The 21,402-nt window shown below is 47.4% G+C and overlaps 1 protein-coding gene across 1 annotated transcript in view; it reads left to right on the forward strand.

The window, feature by feature from the left end:
- The window catches only part of DNAH9 (dynein axonemal heavy chain 9), a 333,822-nt gene that overhangs the window by 88,165 nt on the left and 224,255 nt on the right, over positions 1–21,402 (forward strand). Inside the window, exons 21-26 of the mRNA XM_042917480.1 lie at positions 1,410–1,540; positions 1,903–2,029; positions 5,948–6,100; positions 7,103–7,228; positions 9,411–9,650; positions 9,972–10,132. Coding sequence (XP_042773414.1) covers positions 1,410–1,540; positions 1,903–2,029; positions 5,948–6,100; positions 7,103–7,228; positions 9,411–9,650; positions 9,972–10,132 — 938 coding nt within the window. The remainder of the gene's footprint in view (positions 1–1,409; positions 1,541–1,902; positions 2,030–5,947; positions 6,101–7,102; positions 7,229–9,410; positions 9,651–9,971; positions 10,133–21,402) is intronic.

Raw genomic sequence — 21,402 nt, forward strand, 5'->3', positions numbered from 1 at the left:
TACCTCACTGAGCAAACATATTGTCCCCAGCCCCCCTATTTCTAAATCTTCTTGGAGAGGGGTGTGGATTGAAGATGTTCGGAGCAGACCCAGGTGGGCGGGGCAGGCTGAGTTCCAGCTCTGTCTCTTGGAGCTGTGGGACCTTGGGCAAGTTGCTTAACCTCCCTGTGCCCTGGTTTCCTCCCGCGAACCGGGACAAATACCAGAACCTACTTCAGGGATGTAACTGAACAGTGCACACAGCATATACCGTTGTGATCGTTGCCATGTACTAAAAATACCACAAGCTCTCGCCAGGTGCCAGGTGTTGAGCTAAACTCTGCACATATTATTGTCTCGACCATGTCAGTGATGTTGTTCCTCACTGTGTGTGTTTGAAGGACACGGTGGTAACTGATTCGTTTGACCTCACGTTTGCCGAAGAACGTCTTGCTTTGGTTACGTAAACTTTAGCACGGACCCAGGGAAGGCAGCGGACCTGCCCGCCGTCCACCTGATGTAGGAAGTGTGTGTTTTATGCCGACGGTTCTCAAAGTATGGTCTGGGGACACTGACCTTTGTAGGGGATCCTCAGGGTCAAAGCTGTCTTAAGAATAGCGCTAAGATGCTGTTTTCCGCTCAGATTTTCCCGGGCGCACACGGGAGTTCCCCAGAGGCTCTATGATACGTGACATCACGACAGATCGAATGCAGAGCAGGAAAGAAAACCTGGTCACGTTCCAAGTCAGACATTAACTTTGGGGAGGAAAAAACAAAAAAACAATGTCACCTCCTCTCTAAGTTATTTTGTTTTGGAAAATACAATTATGTTAGAGAGAAGTATATTATCAGGTTACCATCGTGGGCTTAATATCATTACTCTTCAAATGAATTAACAAAATATTTTTTCAATCTGTCAACGTCAGCTTCCAACGGAGAAAATGCACTGAGGGCTATATTAGCCACGTACGCAAAAAGCTCTTTGCACTCCTCGCCGATTTTTGCAAAACACAGAGGGAGGGATTTTGTGGCCCAAATGTGCAGGAACTGCTGTTTCAAGCCAAGAGTGTTTCCTTGTTGAAGTTTTTAGGGCCTCCCCCAAGGACCGGTTTCTGCTTCTGAATTGCTGCAGATGAGGGGACCTTCTTCGAGTCTGAGAAAGCGGTGGTGAATTTCCCCCCACGTTTTTTTAAAAAAAATTTTTTTTAACGTTTATTTATTTTTGAGACAGAGAGAGACAGAGCATGAAAGGGGGAGGGTCAGAGAGAGGGAGACACAGAATCCAAAACAGGCTCCAGGCTCTGAGCGGTCAGCACAGAGCCCGACACAGGGCTCGAACTCACGGACCATGAGACCATGACCTGAGCCAAAGTCAGCCGCTTAACGGAGTGAGCCACCCAAGCGCCCCTCCCCCCACGTTTCAATTTCAGGATTCTGAAAGATTTGAAGGCATTGACGTGGACTTTAAAGAGCTGGCTTACGATGCCCAGAAAACTCCAAATGTCGTGGAGGCCACCAATAAACCAGGTCTTTACGAAAAACTGGAAGGTCTTCAGAGCAGGTGATGGTCTGCTTGCTTCCCCCCCGTCCCCCGCCTTTATACCGGGGAAGGTGATGGTGACTTTTCCCCATTCTCTGAGACCCTTACTGTCTTCAGCTATCCAAGCAAGTGTGTGTGTGTGTGTGTGTGTGCGTGCGTGCGCGCGCTTCGATTTTCCGGTATGTTAGGTAACGTGGGGTATTATGAGAGGCGCTTGTTTGGGTGGAAATGCACCAGTGCGTATATTCGCGAATACCCTCAGTGTTTCTGGCACTGATTTCCATACGCGTTCCGTGTCCTGCCTCTGTCTGCCTTTGGGTCGTGTCTACGCACCTATGCGCCCAAGCAAACTTAATTACAAAATCCTATGTCTGTGCCCTCAGATTGCACCTGTGTGAGAAGGCCCTGGCAGAGTACCTGGATACGAAAAGGCTTGCCTTCCCTAGGTTTTACTTTCTGTCCTCTTCTGACCTGTTAGACATCCTTTCCAACGGCACAGCTCCTCAAGAGGTAAGCGGAGGGAGCGCTCGTGGAAGCATCCAGAAAGTCTGAGGGGGCTCCCAAGTGGGAAGGTGTCAGATTCCCCATTATGCCTCCTCTCTCTGGTAGGGTGCGTATTTCAGACCCACGTTCCCCCCCCCCACCTCACCCCCCCGGCATCTTCCACGTTTATAGTTAGGCTTCTCGGGGAGCCCCCGGCCCATCAGTGGCTCTAACCCCCAAAAGGGGAAGCTTCGAGGATGGGGAAGGTGGAGGGGTCTAAGCCTTCACAGGAGCGTGCCTTTGATCGGATTCTGAAGAGAGATCCAGGTAGGTGCTAGCAAAAGTTACAGCAAACATTTCCAGGGGAGAGAAGACTGAAGGTTGTATTAACATGGCATTTTGTGATTTTTGTGTGTGCAGAAAGAGTATACACAAGGAGCTCAAAATTTGGAGTTCTGGCCCCTAGTTCTAGCCACTTGTTGGCCGTGTGGTCTTGGGAGTCCCTTCTCTTTGGCGAAATTTCCTCATCTGTAAGATAGGAGAAGGCTACTGTGGTACGGCCTTTTTCCCCCCTCTCTCTCTCTTAATATGAAAGTCCCACTGGTTGTGTTTGGAGCTGTAGACAGCGCTTCTCAAACATGAGCGTCACCTGGGGGCTTAGGTGCATCAGAGTCACCTGGAACGCTTGTTAAAATGCAGATTCCTGGGCCCCAGGGTTTCAGATGAGCCTGTAGGTCCAGGTGGGGCTGGAGAGGTTGCATTTCTAAGGATTCCCCAAGTGATGCTGGCGGTCTCGGGACCACCCTTCGAGAAGGACTGTCCTAGACCCTAGGTCTGTGTCTCCAAGTGACAGGTAGGACGGGGGGATGGTGTCTCCACCAGGTGTCACCCCGAGAAGACGCCAAGATCTGTGTGTATGTAGTTCTCCACTTTTCCTTTGACGGAGGATATCCGGTCAGAGTACCGTGTTCAGAAGTTACTTGGATGAGTTCTGTCCCGCCCTTCAGTGTGATTTTTGTACTTCACCTGAAGTATGGTTGGGCTCAGGTATTTCTCTTGGCTTTTAGTTTTTGTTTCTGTTTTTGTTTTTGTTTTTTTTCTTCCCATCCCTGTGGATTGGATTGTTTGAATACGTAGAATTCTAAAAGTCAAGATGTGCAAAAAGGTATGTTGGAAATGCCCCTCCTGTACTTCCCCTCCACTCCCTGTAGGTCACCGACCCCACTAGTTTCTGGCTTTCCTTTGCAAGAAACAAGCAAATGTTCGTTTATATCTGCCCATGTGGTTTTCTAATTTACCCTCCTTTCTCACATAAAAGGGAGCCTGCTATGTATACTTGAAAGCAGTTTTTTATGTTGTTACATATCCTGGAAATCACTCCATATCAATTTAAAGGCATGGCCCTCGTTTGTTTTTTTTTTAATGTTTATTTATTTATTTTTTTAATTTTTTTTTAACCTTTATTTATTTTTGAGACAGAGAGAGACAGAGCATGAATGGAGGAGGGGCAGAGAGAGAGGGAGACACAGAATCGGAAGCAGGCTCCAGGCTCTGAGCCATCAGCCCAGAGCCTGACGCGGGGCCTGAACCCACAGACCGCGAGATCGTGACCTGAGCTGAAGTCGGACGCTCAACCAACTGAGCCACCCAGGCGCCCCTAATGTTTATTTATTTTTAAGAGAGAGCGTGTGCCAAGCAGAGGAAGGGCAGAGAGAGAGAGGGAGACGCAGAATCCGAAGCACGCTCCGGGCTCTGAGCTGTCAGCACAGAGCCCGACGTGGGGCTCGGACTCACGAGCTGTGAGATCATGACCTGACCCAAAGTCAGACGCTTAACCGACTGAGCCACCCAGGCGCCCCCCCCTCATTTTTTTTTTAAATGCACCTGCATCCTAACTCCCTGGACGATGCCACAGTTTGGCCAAAGGTTGTTGATACAATTTTTCAATTACAAATCCTGTGCCAGCGGATAACTTTGGGTTTTGTATTGTTGGGGGTCTGCCTTCCAGGCAAATGCCTAGAAGTGGGATTTTTCTGGGTCAGAGGGTAAATGCTATGTGGTCGGGTTTAGCGGTGGCCCTATTTCCCTCCGTGGGGAAACAGCCTGTTGCGTCACCACCAGCAACGGAGGAGAGCGGCTCTCGTGGAGCCTAAAGATGTCAGCCGTGCGTTAGTTTCCCATCTTCACCATTAACTTTCCACCTCCCTGAAATTATATTTTTGGTTTGTTGAAGTTTGTATACGTTTATATACTTGGCTTTGTTAATTTTTCCAACATTTGACGAGTTTTTTCTTTCCTATCTGAAAACCAGGGTCATTATCTTGAAAAGGTTTTCTTTCTATGTGCTTTAAATTTTTTTAGCGATTGTTTAATTTTGAGAGAGAGAGAGCACGCACAAGTGGAGGACAGGCAGAGAGAGGGAGACAGAATCCAAAGCAGGCTCCAGGCTCTGAGCTGTCAGCACAGAGCCCGACATGGGACTCAAACCCATGAACTACGAGATTATGACCTGAGCCAAAGTTGGATGATTAACTGACTGAGCCACCCAGGCGCCCCTATTCCTATATGCTTTAAAATAATATTTATATTCCATTATCTGGATTTTTTTCCCTTTAAGGTCATCAGAGTTCCATAAGCTAGGATTCTATTTTCTCTGTACAATATAACATTACCTTCATATATTCATACATATTTAAAAAAATTTTTTTGAGTTTATTTTTGAAACAGACAAAGCATGAGCAGGGGAGGGGCCGAGAGGGAGAGAGAGAGAGGATCTCAAGCAGGCTGCTTGCTGTCAGTGCAGAGCCCAACACAGGGCTCGATCCCATAACCCTGGGATCACGATCTGAGCCGAGATCAAGACTCAGGTCCTCAACCGACTGAGCCACCCAGGCGCCCCACATTTTCATCTGTTACCCCTCTTCCTTGGTGTCTTTCCATGGCTTCTCAAGCCCATCCACCATATTTCCTTCGTCTGTGTTGATTTGGTTCTTAAGTATTTGTTGTCCCCTTACATCATTTTCCTACCACTACCCGTTCATCTCTATCTCCTATTTCATCGCGTTCGTGTTTCTTTCATTTAATTGAAAACAAGGTGGCCTTTTTCATAATCACTTCTGTTTCCTTTATTAAAGCTTCTCTCTCTCTCTCTCCCGCCTCCTCTCCCCCTCCCCTCTGTGCCCCTCCCCCCTTCTCTGACAAAGAAGGTTCCCTCCCATCAAGATACCCATCCCAAGTCACCTTGGGTGGGATCCCCTCTGGTGCCCTCACAGTGTATTTACTCCTCTCCTGTCATTAGCTGGGGAGCTGGTTACGGTAAATTTAGGATTACAACTCCGGGTCCCCGTCCCCGTACCCTGGACGCCCTGTATCTCAGAAAGCTCTACCAGAGAGCTTTCTGCTTATTTTTTTCCTCTCAGCCTGCCATTTCCCTCATGTCAGGACCACGGCGTGGCTCTCTGGGAACCCTCCTAGAACAGTCACCCAGGGCGTTACTGGAAAGGGGCCTCTGTGTCATGAGATGACGTGGTGAGGGAGAACCAGGTACAGGTCTCCTGCGCCTAAGTGGTTTCAACAGCTGGGTGACTTCTTCCACAGGCCACCGCCACCACCATCGCCCTTCTGCCGCAGGGTAGCATTTTCTGAGGAGGAGGGTTTAGGAATTAACCGTCATTTTTTCCCTCCAGTCTGTTCCCATTTAGTTCAAGCAGACATTCGTGAAACTTTCGCGGCCACGATTCCCACTAATTCCACGTTCCCTTGACCACTTCTACCCAATTCATTTGGTTCCGACCTCATACCACCCTACCACTGTTCCACAAGCTTCCCTGTAAATGTTTGGTAACCGTCTCTCTAATGGCTGGCACGCAGTAGACCTCTGCACAGTCCCGTTGAGCGTCTGCCCGGACACGTTGTCCAATCCTGTGGCGTGGTTTCCCATCTTAGGTTCAACGCCATCTTTCCAAACTCTTTGACAACATGGCCAAAATGGAATTCCAGCTGGACGCCAGTGAGAAAGCGACCAAGATAAGTCTGGGCATGTACAGCAAGGAAGGAGAGTACGTGGCCTTCAGCGAGCCCTGTGACTGCAGTGGCCAGGTAGAGTAGAAGTCCTTTGCCCTCCTCATCCCGTTCTCTCGCAAGTTATCGGGCAACCTCAACCTTCAGGATGGCCATTTCAACCTTGGGCCGGAACTGCTGTCTGGGCCCTGGGACTGCCACCTCCTCTCTAACCGACATTGGAGGAGCTCCTGGTGCCTGCCCTCCCCTCTCTGGGAAGGACACACGTCAATATTCGTATATCTTTCTTAACCAAAGACCTGTGCAGAGAGGAATGAAATGCGCATAAACAACTACCCAAGTCGAGGAGAAAAGAATTTTTAAATGATTAGCAGCACCAGGAGACTTTAACGTGACAACCCCTGGGGCACCCCATTGGGGAATCTGGCACGCTGACATCTTCCCCTGGAGAAGACGTTCTTTGAGATCAGCCATTTTCCTGGGATGTCATTTCTCTGTACAAGTACAGCTCAGAGTCACTTCCTCCCACAGTCCTACCCCTGGGAGAGCCAAATACCATCGTGCTCCAAGAACTACTACTTCTAAATGTCCCATGTACAATTCCAGAAACACAAAATATGGGGCAACTCTCCCCTAAAACTTCCTTCCTAGCCTCCCCCATCACCACTAGAGTATAAGCTATGTGTCTGTTTTTTGACCAGAAGGCATTCAGTTGGAAAATATAATTCTGGTTTACATCTCCATACTGAGTGTGGACAGGTTATGAAAACCCACTGACTCACTGAGCGAGGTTGACCTTGCTTAGCCCAGACTAACACTTCCTTGTCTGAATGCCAGATGGCAGCTCCCCTCCCCTTGACCTGCTACTGTGTCCTATGTGTTCCAAAGGGGCCTGTCCACCTGTTGCTAATTGAGCCTGGTTCTCACCGACCACCGTCCTGGGCCACAGAAACAAGATGGCTCCCTGTGCCTTCTGGCGGCCATTGGGCCGATGGCTGGGCTCCACTTTCTTGTCTCCCTCTGGGTGAGCGATCGTATCCTTTCCGGAATCCAGCATCTAACTTGGAGTTCTTCTTTCAGGTGGAAATATGGTTGAACCATGTGCTCGCGCATATGAAGGCCACAGTGAGGCATGGGATGACAGAAGGTGTAGTTGCTTATGAAGAAAAGCCAAGGGAACAGTGGCTCTTTGACTATCCAGCTCAGGTATTCTACCCAGGAGCTTTGTGGGCCCCCATCCTTGCCAGGTCCCCTCCCTCAGGGAAGTCCTTCGGCCTTGAGGGGATACCAGACCTCAAACTCACTATGTGCTTCACAGTCCAGAAGGCCTGGTCTCCGAATTGTCAACTAAGACTTAGTCCAGCCATTACCCTGGAGAACCTGGGATTGTCCGTTTTTACCCTCTCTGGCCACCGTAGGGAGAAAACGTAAACCGTTCAACTCACTGAGCCAGCCTGCTTTGTATATGCCGAGATCTTTGCTGAGCACAGGGGACCCCAACAGGGAACGAGACCTCATAACCCTGCCTTGCCGGAGTTTACAGACTTGGCAGGGAAGCCAACTTGCTTACAAATGAGCACATAGCTAGCTGGTGGGGTCTGGGGAGCCCCCCCCCCACCTCTGCCGAGGATATGATATGTAAGCTGAGATTTGAAGTAGGAGCTAACAAGTTAAAGATGGAGGGAAAGAGCATCCAGTATGGGGAGGACCTTGAGCTCAGAGGCAAGGAAGAGCATCCTGTGGTTGAAGAACTGAGTGTGGTTTGCAGCAAGAAGGGAAAGAAGGAGCCTGAGCCAGCTGATGGTTCCTACAGAGGAAACTTGAAGCCAGTTCTTACCCACCCCGTTAGGGAGTCTGACTTGCTTCTAAAATGTGTCCGAATCCTTTCCAGGCTTCCCAGGAGGATGAGGAGGGAAAGGGGTGAACTGAGAAATGGCTGCGGTAGACCCTCCCCCCCACCCCCCGTTAGGGGCACAGTGCCCGAGCTGGGGTGTTTGAGGGTTGCAGGCATTTACCAGGAATTGAAGCCACAGGAGTAGAGAACACTGCTCTTGGAAAAGACGCAGACCCAAGACGAGGGTGCAGAAGAGTCCCTTGGGCATCATGTAAAGACTGGCTAGCCAAGGAGGAGCCAGTAAAGCAGATTGAGAAACGGTGCCTTTTCAGGTAGAAGGTACACCAGGGGATGGTCGCAATGGAAACCAAAAGCCGGCCAGAGGTCAGCCATGCCACACGCTTGTAAGAGATCAAGGAAAATAAAGAGGCTGGGGAGTGTCTGTGAGCTTGGTGTGGCCATGTCCGTGGAGTGCAAGGTGGTGGCGCATTGCAGGGGGCAGAGAAGGGAGAAGAAGGTGGGGAAATGTTGGCAGCGAGTGTAGACTAACAGAAACGAGAAATAAGTCAGGACTACTGCAAGGATTCTTTTGACTATGCAATGGGTGCATCGCGTTCAAAGCATCCCAGCAAGATCTCTAGCAAAACCCCACGCGCCTGATCCCAAAGGCGAGAATGGTCCTTTTTACTACGACAGGATTCTCTGTTTGACAAAGGGAATAATCCCCATCAGGATTCTTTATTTACCTGAATCAGACTTTTGAGGCGAGAAAATGTGTCGCCTCCTGCTCTTTCGACAGGTCTCATCTAGAGCAGTGTCTCCCCAACCACAGGATGCTACAGACGATCGGTGTATCTAAATTCTCCACCGTGACTAATTCGAATTACGCATTTTCCGTATCAGGTTGCTCAGCAAATGGAAGTCGTGTTTGTTCAAATCCCTTCTTCCATTCCTTTATTTTGACTCTCTGAAAAACACAAATCCCACTGACCACGTTGAATTTTTCTGCAATTCACCTTGGTCTCCAGGAGTAGGCTTTTCAAGGTTATAGGGTCCGAGAAATAAAAACCATACACAGCCAAAGCGTTACGGGCAAGCAAAAATATGCCACAAATGATCATCAGAGGCTCGTTAAGCTAGAACACTCAGACCGCGGGAAGTTTAAGAAGAACAGCACAAAGACCAAGTGTTGTTGAGATGTTCAATCAACATATTGTTAACCTCCCAAGCCCAGGAACGATGCTTTGCCTGGGGAGTAAAGATGGAAAGATCAGAGTAGCAATTTCTAAAAGCCACTGACATTGACCAGGGGGACTCTTTGGTTGTTTTCAACCAAATGATACATTTTTTTCCAGCGCAGAAAGTGCTTTCCCCACTTGGAACCACTTCACATCTCCAAGGAGACAGAGGCCAGTGGCTCACTTTGGTAGAAGAGGGAGGGAAGGGGCTGAGGTCACCCACACAATTGCATGCTGACGCGCGCTGTGTGATGAGTGGGCTGGCTTTGGAGACAGTCCTGGTAATGGCTTTACTAAGCAGCCTCTGGTGCCACAGGTGGCCCTGACCTGCACTCAGATCTGGTGGACCACGGAGGTGGGCATTGCGTTTGCCAGGCTGGAGGAAGGCTACGAGAACGCCCTGAAGGACTATTACAGGAAGCAAGTGGTGCAGCTCAAAACCCTCATCACCATGTTACTCGGCCAGCTCTCCGAAGGGGACCGGCAGAAGATTATGACCATATGCACCGTTGATGTGCACGCCCGGGATGTGGTGGCCAAGATGATCGCTCAGAAGGTGAGTCCCAAACATCCGGGAGTGTCCCTCTTTGTCTCCAGCTACACCGGGAACGGCGGGATAAGGGAGAAGCCCGCATACAGCCCACACGTGGGGGTCCCAGACTCTGCCCCGGCCAGAGAGCTGGCGGAGGGTCATGGTGGCTGCTCCCAGCGAACGTGCGTAATGAGAGCAGCTAATGCTCTCTGTGCTGTGGTGGGCGCAGCATGGACTCCTGACCGGTAGGCAAAACCCAGCTCATCCAGAGCCCCGCGTGGCCTGTGGCCAACGGGCCACCGGTGGAACGGCGATTGAGCCCCCTCCTCTGCGCTCTCTCTTCAGGTGGACAATGCTCAGGCCTTCCTCTGGCTGTCCCAGCTGCGGCATCGTTGGGACGACGAGGCCAAACACTGCTTTGCCAACATCTGTGATGCGCAGTTTCTATATTCCTACGAGTACCTGGGAAATACGCCTCGCCTGGTGATCACGCCTCTGACAGACCGGTGAGCACTGGCATCAGCCACTCACGGAGAACCCGATTGGTGTCCGGCTCGGGCCGTCTTAACGGGCCGCTGCCCCTTGTTAGTTGCCCACAGAGCTGTAGGGAGGGAGCGCCTGCCCACACAACACACGTAAAAATAAAACTTCAAGGAGGAAGGGCAGAACCCTTCTCAGGGCAAATCCGTGAGCTGTGATTTTTTTTTTTTTTTTTGAGGAATTTACTAGGGGAGAATCCCATACCCCTGGGTTCTCACACCAGCTCTAACACATACTGGCTACTTGACCTTGAAAAACTTGACCTAATGCTTGTTTTTCTCATCTATGAAATGGAGGCGGTTACTTGTTAAACTGGTCTGGGATCCCCAGAAGGGAAAACAAAACCAAAAAAAAACTACTGATAAGCATTCTGGAAAGTGGAATTTTGTGTATAGAAGGCTGGAAATGGGGAAAACCCAAGATGTGTTCCTGGAAGAAGGGGAGACGCTTGACTTGGGGGGCGATGTGGTTGGCCATAAGCCTGGTAAGGTGGGTCCGAGTCAGGCTATAAATATGCAGCATACATTTTTTTAGCCAGTAAGTAGCGATAAACTATTGAAAATTTTTCATCAGCCAAATAAAACGATGGAAACTGTATTTCATGGAGACTTATCTGAGAGCACAGCGTGGGCAAAGGAGAGCGAGGACAGGATATTTTAATTCTGTTGAGATTTCCGTAAATTCTGCTATGATCTGGTGCCCTTTTCCCGTATAATTTCATTGAGCACTAAATCTCTTCTCCAAAGAGCTGCATGTCTGAATGGCTGGCTTACTCCAAATAAGTGACTTGTAGACGGTGAAAAGACTGTCATCAGTGGTGAAGGCTAGAGTGGCCACGTAGAATCTGTGTCATCTCTTACTGAATTTCCCCCCTGCCTGTTTTTAAGTGTTTCCACCTGTATTCTGGCCAAATCCTCAGATGTATTTCCAAGGAACATTGAGTGGAGTTGTAATCGCGGCATTCGCGGCATGACCTGGGATGTGGGAAAATGCCAACATCATCCATAGAGCAGCACCTCATGGTTGATCTCTTCCCCCCGCCCCCATGCTGTTCCTTTCCTTAATTCGTTTTCCTGCCCAGCCTGGAAGGATCTTCCACCCAGAGTCCATTCCACGTTTGCTCTTGTCTTTCTCTCCTTTTCATTTTTTGTGGGAGCCCGCAGAGGTCGCGTCGCTGTCTCTGGTCATTCTCCCTGCAGTTAGGAATGGAAGCTCTTTGCAGTCAGGGAGCTTTGTCTGTCTTATTTGTTGCTATGTCACCAGCCACCTGCTAGATGTTGGAATTGATACCTGTCGAAGGAATGAATGGTGCTTGAATATTGAAGACCTCTGTGGTAAGAATAGACAGAATTAAGAATAGGAGGTTGACTCAGGAGGGGGATCCACACAGCACTCTCTGCCTTGGCTCCCAAAGAAGGAGGAACAGCTACTCTGTCCTCTGCCCTGATGCGGGGCCCGATACTCCTCCCTGCCCCAGCTTCGGACGAAAGGCAGATAACACCCGTTCAGAGGGAGATGCGGGTTTCTCTGCGGCTGGGACAGTATCGGCAACAGCAGCTCAGAGGGTTCGGGCACCTTAGGGTTGCACTTGGCCTTCACTTGGTATTAGTCCATTAGAGGCGCTCATTCAGTGCGGGCCAAAGGGAAAAGTGTTCCCGCGTCAGGCTTCATTCAGAGCGGACCCTCTCCTGTGTTGTGGTTATTCTCAGCAAGACACGCACCCTAAACAGGAAGGAAATGGGGTCCAGGATTCTCTCTTGCAGTGAGTTTTCCTGCCAGCCTTGGAATATAAGCTAATAGTTTGGGAATTCCTAACGCTCGCAACAGAATCACGAAGCTGTTCTGTATCTGAGCAGTTTGACGAATGTCCGTCTCTGACTCTAGACTGTATGCTCCGTGGTAATGTTGACTTCGATGTACTCACTGTTCTACCCCAAGGGACCCGGCGCTGTGATAGGCATTCAAGTTCACTCCTTGACCGAATTCAGTGGAACGATTTCTGACACAACGCGCCCCCACTTCTCCATCCCCAGTCAGAATATCTCCTTCCTTTCCATGGACATAGCAGACATGATCATTCCAAGTGATAAAAAGTCTAAGACTTTTTTCTTTTCCCTGGGTCGTCACGCCCGCCCCAACGTTGAAGATAATTACCTCTTTTGGATTTACAAGTCTCTAGTACACGAATGCTGAAGGCCTCTGGAAAGGGAGAGGGTAAAGCTCTGGCAAGGAATTCTCTCCAAAACAGGATTTTATCACCCCTCCTATGAAACGATGCAAAAAAAATAAGAACTAGAAAGGAAGATTTAACACAAATAATGGTGAATACTGTATAGACCTTGACCTCGTTTGGCTCTTTAGATGCTTTTCTGACAAAGTGGTATGTAGTGAATATTTATATGTAAAATTCCATTTTCTCATTGACTTCCATTATTATCTCAAGAAATGTTTTGCCCGGGAAAAAAAAAAAAAAGGCCTTAACACAGAAAATCACATTTTAAAGAGCATTCAGCCTTGTCCGGTGTGTAGCTTAAGTACATTTAATTCTCTCCTGCCAGAGGAATTAATCAAATGGACAATTGATCCATAAAACCTTTGCACATTCATTAAAAGCATAGCCGCATTACAGTACCTCCGACTGATTATGCCTATTTCTTTGGAATTTCCCACTGCCCGGATGGGACCTGAATTTATAAGTAGCTACGATATATTCGCAGGACTCTGGCATAGCACTAAGCTGAAGAACTAAATGGAAATGCCTTTTCAGCCTGAACAAAAGCAATTCGCATAAGTTGTTTCTCAACCTTTGGATGACCTCCTCTTCCCTCAACTCACCTTCACACACAGACGCCCCTTTCAGCCCCCGTGCTGCTGCGTTAAGTACTAATCAACTGCTTATCAAGTTTGAGTACCTCTTAATATCTCAGGAACTGCTGCGAGTAGGTGAGATTTAATTGACCCAAGAGTGTTGGAAGGGGGTTTGCCGGACAAGGACGCAGCACAAGTCCTACACTCCCTAAGTCTTCATCTGCAGTTTTTTATCAGAAAAACTTTGTACTCTGTAAGCAAAGACGATAAAGTCTCCCAGAGGTAACCATTGTTAATATCTAGTCCGTTTCCTTCTGCGTGTAGATGTTGACAAAATGAAATTACAATCCTGTGCTGTATATAAAATACCATAGATTTTTTTTTTACATAACATTATAAATTTTTTTGTAACGTTTATTCATTTTTGAGATAGAGAGAGACAGAGCATGAACGGGGGAAGGTCAGAGAGCGAGGGAGACACAGAATCTGAAACAGGCTCCAGGCTCTGAGCTGTCAGCACAGAGCCCGACGCGGGGCTTGAACTCACGGACCGCGAGATCATGACCTGAGCCGAAGTCGGATGCCCAACCAACTGAGCCACCCAGGCGCCCCTTACATAACATTATATCATGGGCATATTCTCACAACATTCTTCTGAAACACTCTAAGAGCCGACTTACCTTCTCCTTCCAAGTCTCCCATAATTTATGTAACAGACCCATGTTATAAAATGTTTCAGTCACCCCTAAGCTTTTACTCTTGAAAATAAATCTGCCATGAACTTGCTTATAAATAACTTTGTGCTGCGTTTCCTAATATTTCCCCAGGAGACAGTCCAAGAGGCAGGGTAATTAGGTGGCACATACTTTAAAATTATTCTTGAAACCGGGGCGCCTGGGTGGCTCAGTCGGTTAGGCGTCCGACTTCGGCTCAGGTCACGATCTCGCGGTCCGTGAGTTCGAGCCCCGCGTTGGGCTCTGGGCTTATGGCTCAGAGCCTGGAGCCTGTTTCCGGTTCTGTGTCTCCCTCTCTCTCTGCCCCTCCCCCGTTCATGCTCTGTCTCTCTCTGTCTCAAAAATAAATAAACGTTAAAAAAAAAATTAAAAAAAAATTATTCTTGAAACCAATATTGTTCCCACTCTCACCAGCAGTTTATGAGAATGTTTACCTCGCAACATCCTCACCAATATTAAGTATCGTGGTCAGAAATATTATTTTATAAGTCAGAATGGGATCTCATTTGGATTTGGATGTCCTTAATTACTCACAGACTTTAGCATTTTTATGTGCTCATTGGCTAGTAGATTTTCCTGTCCTGTGATTTATTTATGACTGTTCCTGCCCATTTTATTACTTTTATGTTTAGAAAGTCCCTGCTCATTTCAAGATCAGCTCCATTTCACCTGTATTTTACCACAGCTTCTTTTGTTTTATTTTTCCCTTTCTCTTTTAAAATTCTTGGGTAAACTTTTGGGCTTTTGAGTAGAGGGAGTGTTTTTACCGCAACATTTTTGGTTACGAGTGCTAGAAGCCAAACCCTAACTAAGGTAAACAGAGGGAGGAATTGTTACCTCATGTGCCTAGGAAATGAGTCTAGCTCCGGGGCCTGGATGGGGAGAGATCGGTGATGGAACTCTCTCCTATCACGGCTCTGTTTCCTTCTGAATATTAACTTCTCTCTCGCACGGGTTTTCATTGTATGGCTGCAAGGGCGGTCTCCATGCCCACGACTTCATGAATCTTCCGGGAGGAAGAGACACCCTCCCCCCGCTTCTCAGCTCCGTAGATCTGATTCCTTCAAGGGACTCTGGTGAGCCCTGTTTGGATCCTGTGCCGATCTCTGAGTCCCTCACTGGAGCCACCGAGCTTGATTATTTTGCCCAGCCCGAGTCTTGTGCCCACCCCTGGGAGGGTGGGAGATACTTTGGTTGATGGCTGTGCAGCCAGAGGGCTTACCATAAGTGTGGACTCCTGAGCAAGGAAAACCCACAGAAACTACTACGGCGGGGAATATTTGATTTCTTTGGCTGCCAAGTAACCAGTGGACATGACATGTTTTAGTGAGCCATGCGCCCTTTCCCTCACTGGTCTGTGATGTTTGCTCCACCACATTCAAAATTCTGAGTTCTCAGACTACCTCAAAGCGTCTATCCTGTTTCATCATTGTGTCCATCAACACGCCATATTATTTAAGGATTGTAGCTTTGTCGTGAGCTCTCCTATTTGTGTAGTAAAGGTCCACATCATCTTTTATATATATATATTATATATAAGTATATAATATATTATATATAATACACATTATATATATAAGTATATAATATATATGTAATATATATTTATCTCTTCTCTTTTCAAACGAACTTGAATCATTTTGTCAGGTTCCAAAATATAAATGGTTAGGGTTTTTGATGGGTGAGTCTTAATACCTTCAAGTTAATTTGCAAAGAATAGCCATCTTTATGATACGCGATACTTTTCTGTATATTCATATCTTGAATTATGTTTATATATCTTTCAGTTTCAGTTTTATATATTTCAGCTCAGAAAAGTGTCTAAGTATCGTCATAAAGGTTTTGAATATTTTTTATTATCACTAGGTGCTTTTAAGAATTTTGTTGCTAGGGGCGTCTGGGTGGCTCAGTTGGTTAAGTGTCCGACTTCAGCTCAGGTCATGATCTCACAGTTTGTGAGTTCGAGCCCCGCATTGGGTTCTGTGCTGTCAGCACGGAGCCTGGAGCCTGCTTCGGATTCTGTGTCTCCCTCTCTCTCTGCCCCTCCCCTGCTTGTGCTCTCTTTCTCTCTGTCTCTCAAAAATAAATAAACATTAAAAAAATTTTTTAAATAAAAATTTTGTTGCTATACAAGGTTTTTCATTATATATATGTTTTAAAACAGTTTGAGGTTTCTTTTATGTATCAAAAATTTGTACCCATTCCAAATGTACCGCTTAATGATTTCCAGTAACTTGACCATGTGGTATAACCATCACCATAAATCAGTTATACAACATTTTTAACCTCCTCAATGAGATCCCTCACGTCCATTTATATACCCATTCCCACCCCCAGCCCCAGCCAACCACTGAGCTACTTTCTGTGTCTCTAAATTTGGCTTATTCCAGCCACTTCTTGTAAACGGAGCCATACAACTTGTCCCTAGTGTCTGGCTTTTTCATTTTACACAGAGAGGGGGGGTTTGTCCATGATAGAGCACGTGGCAGTAGTCCATTGCTTTTTCTTACTGACTAATATCCCATGTCATAGACAGGACACATTTTATCTATCCAGTCACCTATTGATGGACACTTAGGTTATTTCCAGTTTGGGGCTGTCACAAACAATGTCGCTGTGAGCCTTTGCGTGCAAGTCCTTGTGTAGACGTTAAGTTTTCATTTCTCTTGGGCCGATACTCAGGAGGGGAGTTGCTTGGTGGTACGAGATCTTTATGTTGAACTTTCTGGAAAACGGGCAAACTGTTTTCCAAAGTGGCTGAATCATTTTACATCCCACCCCACCCTCCCCCCACAGTAGACAGGGGTTCTCATCTCTCCACAGCCTTGACAACTTTATTATTGTCTGTCTTGTGTATTACAGCCGTCCAAGGGGGTGTGAAGTAGGATCTCATCTGAGTTTTAATTGCGATTTCCCTAATAATGCTGTTGAGCGTCTTTTCTTGTGCTCATTAGCCATTTGTCGATCTCCTTGGTGTCATCCCGTTCATGTCCTTTGCCTCCCGTTTGATCCGTTTGTCATCTCGCTGAGTTGTGAGAAGCCTTTGTATATTCTGGTTTTATGGGACATGTGTTTGCAAGTATTGTATCCCCATCTGCCGCTTCCCTTTTTACTTTCCGAACGGTGTCTTTTGAGGCGCAAAAGTGTTTAATTTGTGTGAGGTCCAATCTGTCAAGCTTTTCTTTTTGGACCATGCTTTAGGTGTCGTAGCTAAGAAATCTTTGCTTAATTCCACTGTGTCTCTGCCTTTTCACTTGTGTATAGAACGAAACTCACCTTTATGAAGTTATCTCTTATTCTGCCCATCGACTGCCCTATATTAGAAAAATTCTGAGAACTTTAGTCTTGATTCTCTTGACTTTTTTAAGTCACTACTAGAATTTCCAAACGTATCTGAGACATAAATGTGAAGCATAATTAGACCTACTCAGGCTTCGTTACTAAGCACGCTGTTATTTTTGTTCCAGAGATCATGTGTCAGTCATTGCTCTGTGTTCTGTCATATTTTGAGAAAGACATTTACCAAGTCGTGGGGGCAAAGAGAAAGATGAGCACTGGGTGAGGGACGATCTCATAACCAAATGGCATAAGCAACAGATCTTAGAATCGGGGCCATGTATGCTGAAGACGACATTCATGTTTAAACATTAAAATGTTATGGGGTACCTGGTGGCTCAGTCAGTTAAGTGTCCGACTTCAGCTCAGGTCACGATCTCACGGTTTGTGAGTTCGAGCCCCGTGTCAGGCTGTGTGCTGACAGCTCGGAGCCTGGAACCTGCTCCAGATTCTGTGTCTCCCTTGCAAGTGCTTGGAAGGTTAACTTACATTTATCTTTCCTAAATTTTACCCTGTTGGATCTACCCCTATCATTTTCAACTGTTAGGATTATTTTGAATTCAGTCTATGTTGCGTGTAATCGATTATTTCTTAATCCAAGTTACTGATAAAAATATTGACTATCATGGACCCAAGTCCTGCTGGTCACGCTAGAGGGACCCCCTGCCGGGGAGATATTGTTGCAATCCGTGTTCATTCTTATGAATGATCATCATCCATGTTATGATTATTGAACCGTGTGGTAGGTAGAATTCTAAGGATGATCCCCATGATCTTTTCCCCTGTATGATCTCCTCCCCTTTGAGTATGGGTGAAAACTATACATATGATCATGTCACTCCCATGATAATGCTTTGCTTTACAGCAAGAGGGAAATAATTCAAGTGGACCCAAGGTCATCGTGTGAGACCTTGAAAGTAGAGTTCTCTCCTGGCCGAAGACAGAAGGGGGAATCAGAGAGATCTGAACGTGAGACAAACTTGACACACTGTTGTTGATTTTGAAGGTAGAGGGAGCCATATGCAAAGACGATAGAAAGGCCCAGAGGAGCTGAGCTATCCCCTGGCCAACAGTAACCAATGAGGACCTCAGTCTTCCAACTGGTAGGAACTTAATTCAACCAAGAACTCGAGTGAACTAGGAAGCAGATTCTTCCCCAGAGTGTCCAGATAAGAGTGCAGCCAACAGTTACCTTGATTTTGGTCTTTGAGACCCTCCAGAGAGGATCCACCTGGACTTCTGACCTAAAAGAGTAAGAGAATAAGCGAGTGTTGTTTTAAGCTACTTCGTTTATGGTAATTTCTTACATGGCAGGAGAAAAACGAATACAAAACAACTATAAAGATTTCACCAGCTCTAAGATGACTCAGACCACATTTCCAGGATAGCTACAGGCCACTTATAGCTGCGATCGAGATGCAGGGTCTTTGATAGTTTCTTTAATCTGCCAATTGAATAACTGTATCGAAACAGAAAAGCTATGTTGCATATATTTTTCACCTTAAAAAAATAATACCTTAAACATGGATCGGCCTTCTTTTCAAGGCACCTTCCTATCTCTTGTCTCCTCTTGTCCTCACGGAAGCCTCCTGAGGGGCGAGAAGACCAAAGCCTATGGGAGTCATTTGCGCAAAGAGAACAAGACTGACTTCAGCTTGATATTTGGAAAGCCTTTCAAGCAATTGCAACGGGCACACTGTGGAAGGAGCTGCCTTCTGAAATCATAAACCCTGCCTCGCTGGAGGAAAAGGCTGATGTAGCCCTCCTGGAAGGATTTAATTAATGGGAAAGAGCCTGGCTTGGTTAAAAGGCCAAACCTCTGAGGTCCGTCCCGGAACAAAAGGGTCTGTCTTCCCAGGAACAACCAGACTAAATGGATCCGTATCCGTGTTGGGGCCAGCTGGCCAGGCAAGAGCGCCTCTTGGAGGAGTCCTTGCCATTCTCACAATTGCTATTGGCTCGACACAGCGAGCTTACTGAATTCCTTGGTGCAAAGCCCAAGACTGTGGGATGGATTCCAGTGACCGCTTCTGTTAAGGCACCAAGGTTTCCTTCCCTGGCTGAGTTGTGCAAACACTTTGTACCAGAGGCAACGTAGGAACCCTATCTGACTCCAGAGCCCTCGCCTGAGACCTCGATAGCCTGATCCGCCCACCTCAGTGGAAAACAGCTGCAGACTGAAGCGGCTGGCTTAATGTTGACAGAGATGGACAGGCTGACAAGACCCCACATTGAACTTTAGAGCAGGAGCGGGTATCCCTAAGGCCTAGGACGGCCGGATGGCCCATGACCCAAGCAAAATGGCGACCCTCATGTGGAAGAGGGAGGCACTGTTTTCCTTTTGGTTTACTCATGGCCCAAGCCTAAGCCCCACTGCCCCTGCCTTAGTTATTATTAGCCTTAGCCCAGCCTCCCTTCCCGAAGCTCAGTCTTCCCATCTGTAAAATAGGGATTGGATTAGTTGATCTCAGAAACGCGTTCGAGCTCTAGAGTTCTGTTACTATGGGGAGAAAAATATTTTGCAGGGAGGGAGGGCCCTCCCCCTCCCCCCTACCCCCAAGTACTTCTTCTGGAGATCATCAGAAGCTCAGCAGTAGATACTCCGGGAGAGATTGACACCCGGCTCCAAGGGTTTCTTCCCAGAGATTCTTGAGTTTTCTGTGCGAATTCTATTTCTGCAAACCCTTGTGTTTCTGGACTCCTGGACTCCTCGAGAGCCCTGCAGCTCTATGGAGAAGAGGCCTGGGTCCCCCTCTGGCCGGCAGAGGAGGCTGCCGTGGACAGATCAGGGGTGGGAGAGAGTGGGGAGGTGAGTTGGCCGGAGGCCAGGGAGTCTGCCAGTCCGGGCAGCTGCCTTTCCTCCTGGGAGGTTCAGGGCTGCAACATCCTCTGGAAAGTTCTAGAAGAAGCCGAGGCTTGGGTGGGTAGAAGGCACCGGGGCCAATCTGGAGTCAGAACTCAGCCCCTGAGAGCGGGTATGGCCTCTGTTAGGACTCAGCTAGGAGTGTCTGAGAGAGGAGAGAAGCACCCTGGGGGAGCCCAGCTCACCAGCCCTGAAATGCAGCCCATCAGTTGAGCCAACACCTGCCCTCACACGGGAAAACTGCCAGTGGAATAGCAGGTCCCCACACCTGTCCTGTCCACCTGGGGATCTGCCTTCCTGAGTGTCACGTGCAAAGGCTGAAATATATCTGGGAATTTTGCACTCAATTAAAGGAGAATTCAGGGGGCAGCTGGGTGGCTCAGTCGGTCAAGGATCCGATTTTGGCTCAGGTCATGATCCCACAGTTCCGTGAGTTCGAGCCCCGCGTCGGGCTCTGCACTGACAGCGCGGAGCCTGCTTGGGATTCCCTCTCTCTCCCTCTCTCTCTCTGCACGCCCCCCATCACACTTTCTCTGTCTCTCTCAAAATACATAAACTTAGAGAATTCGGGAACTCACTTCGTCTTTCCAAAGCCATTTTGGTTTCGGTGGAGACGCAGTCGCCATCTGGCCACAAGAGTATTCACCTGGAACTACCGGTGAACTCTAGACGTCAGATTCCAGAACAGAATTCATCTTGGAGGCCCCCTTGGGTGGCCCCTTCTGGTCCAACCTGCAGGTGGAGAGCCTATGTTATTAATTTTCTAGGTATCAAGAAATGAGGCCAGTGGCACATTTTTTAATGGCTTTATTGAGGTATAATTTACATGCGTTACAGTTCACCCATTACAAGGGTACAATTCAATGATGGTTAGTACTTTGTAGGGTTGTGCAACCATTACCATCATCCAGTTTCAGTCTTTGCCATCACCGTGTTTATGATAATACCCTCTAGTTCGATCCACGTTGTTGCAAATGGCAAGATTTCATTCTTTTTTTTCACCACCACGTCATATTCCATTGTGTTTGTGTATGTGTGTATATATATGTATATATATGCCACATCTTCTTTATCTATTCATAAGTTGGGGAACACTTGGGTTCTTTCCATAATTTGGCTATTGTTGATGGCGCTGCTATAAACATTGGGTTACACGTGTCCTTCAAATCAGCATTTTTGTATCCTTTGAATAAATATGTAGTACGATTCCTGGGTCGTAGAGTAGTTCCGTTTTTAATTTTTTGAGGAACCTCCATACTGTTTTCCAGAGTGGCTATACCAGTTTGCATTCCCACCAATAGTGAAAGAGGGTTTCCCTTTCTCTGCATCCTTGCCAACATCTGTTGTTGCCTGAGTTGTTAATGTGAGCGGTTCTGACAGGTGTGAGGGGTGTCTCATTGTGTTTGGTTTGTATTTCCCTGATGATGAGTGACGTTGAGCATTTTCTCATGTGTCTGTTGACCATCTGGATATTTTCTTTGGAAAAGTGTCTGTT

This window comes from Panthera leo, chromosome E1 (genome assembly GCF_018350215.1).
Source record: "Panthera leo isolate Ple1 chromosome E1, P.leo_Ple1_pat1.1, whole genome shotgun sequence".
NCBI classification, from domain to species: Eukaryota; Metazoa; Chordata; class Mammalia; order Carnivora; family Felidae; genus Panthera; species Panthera leo.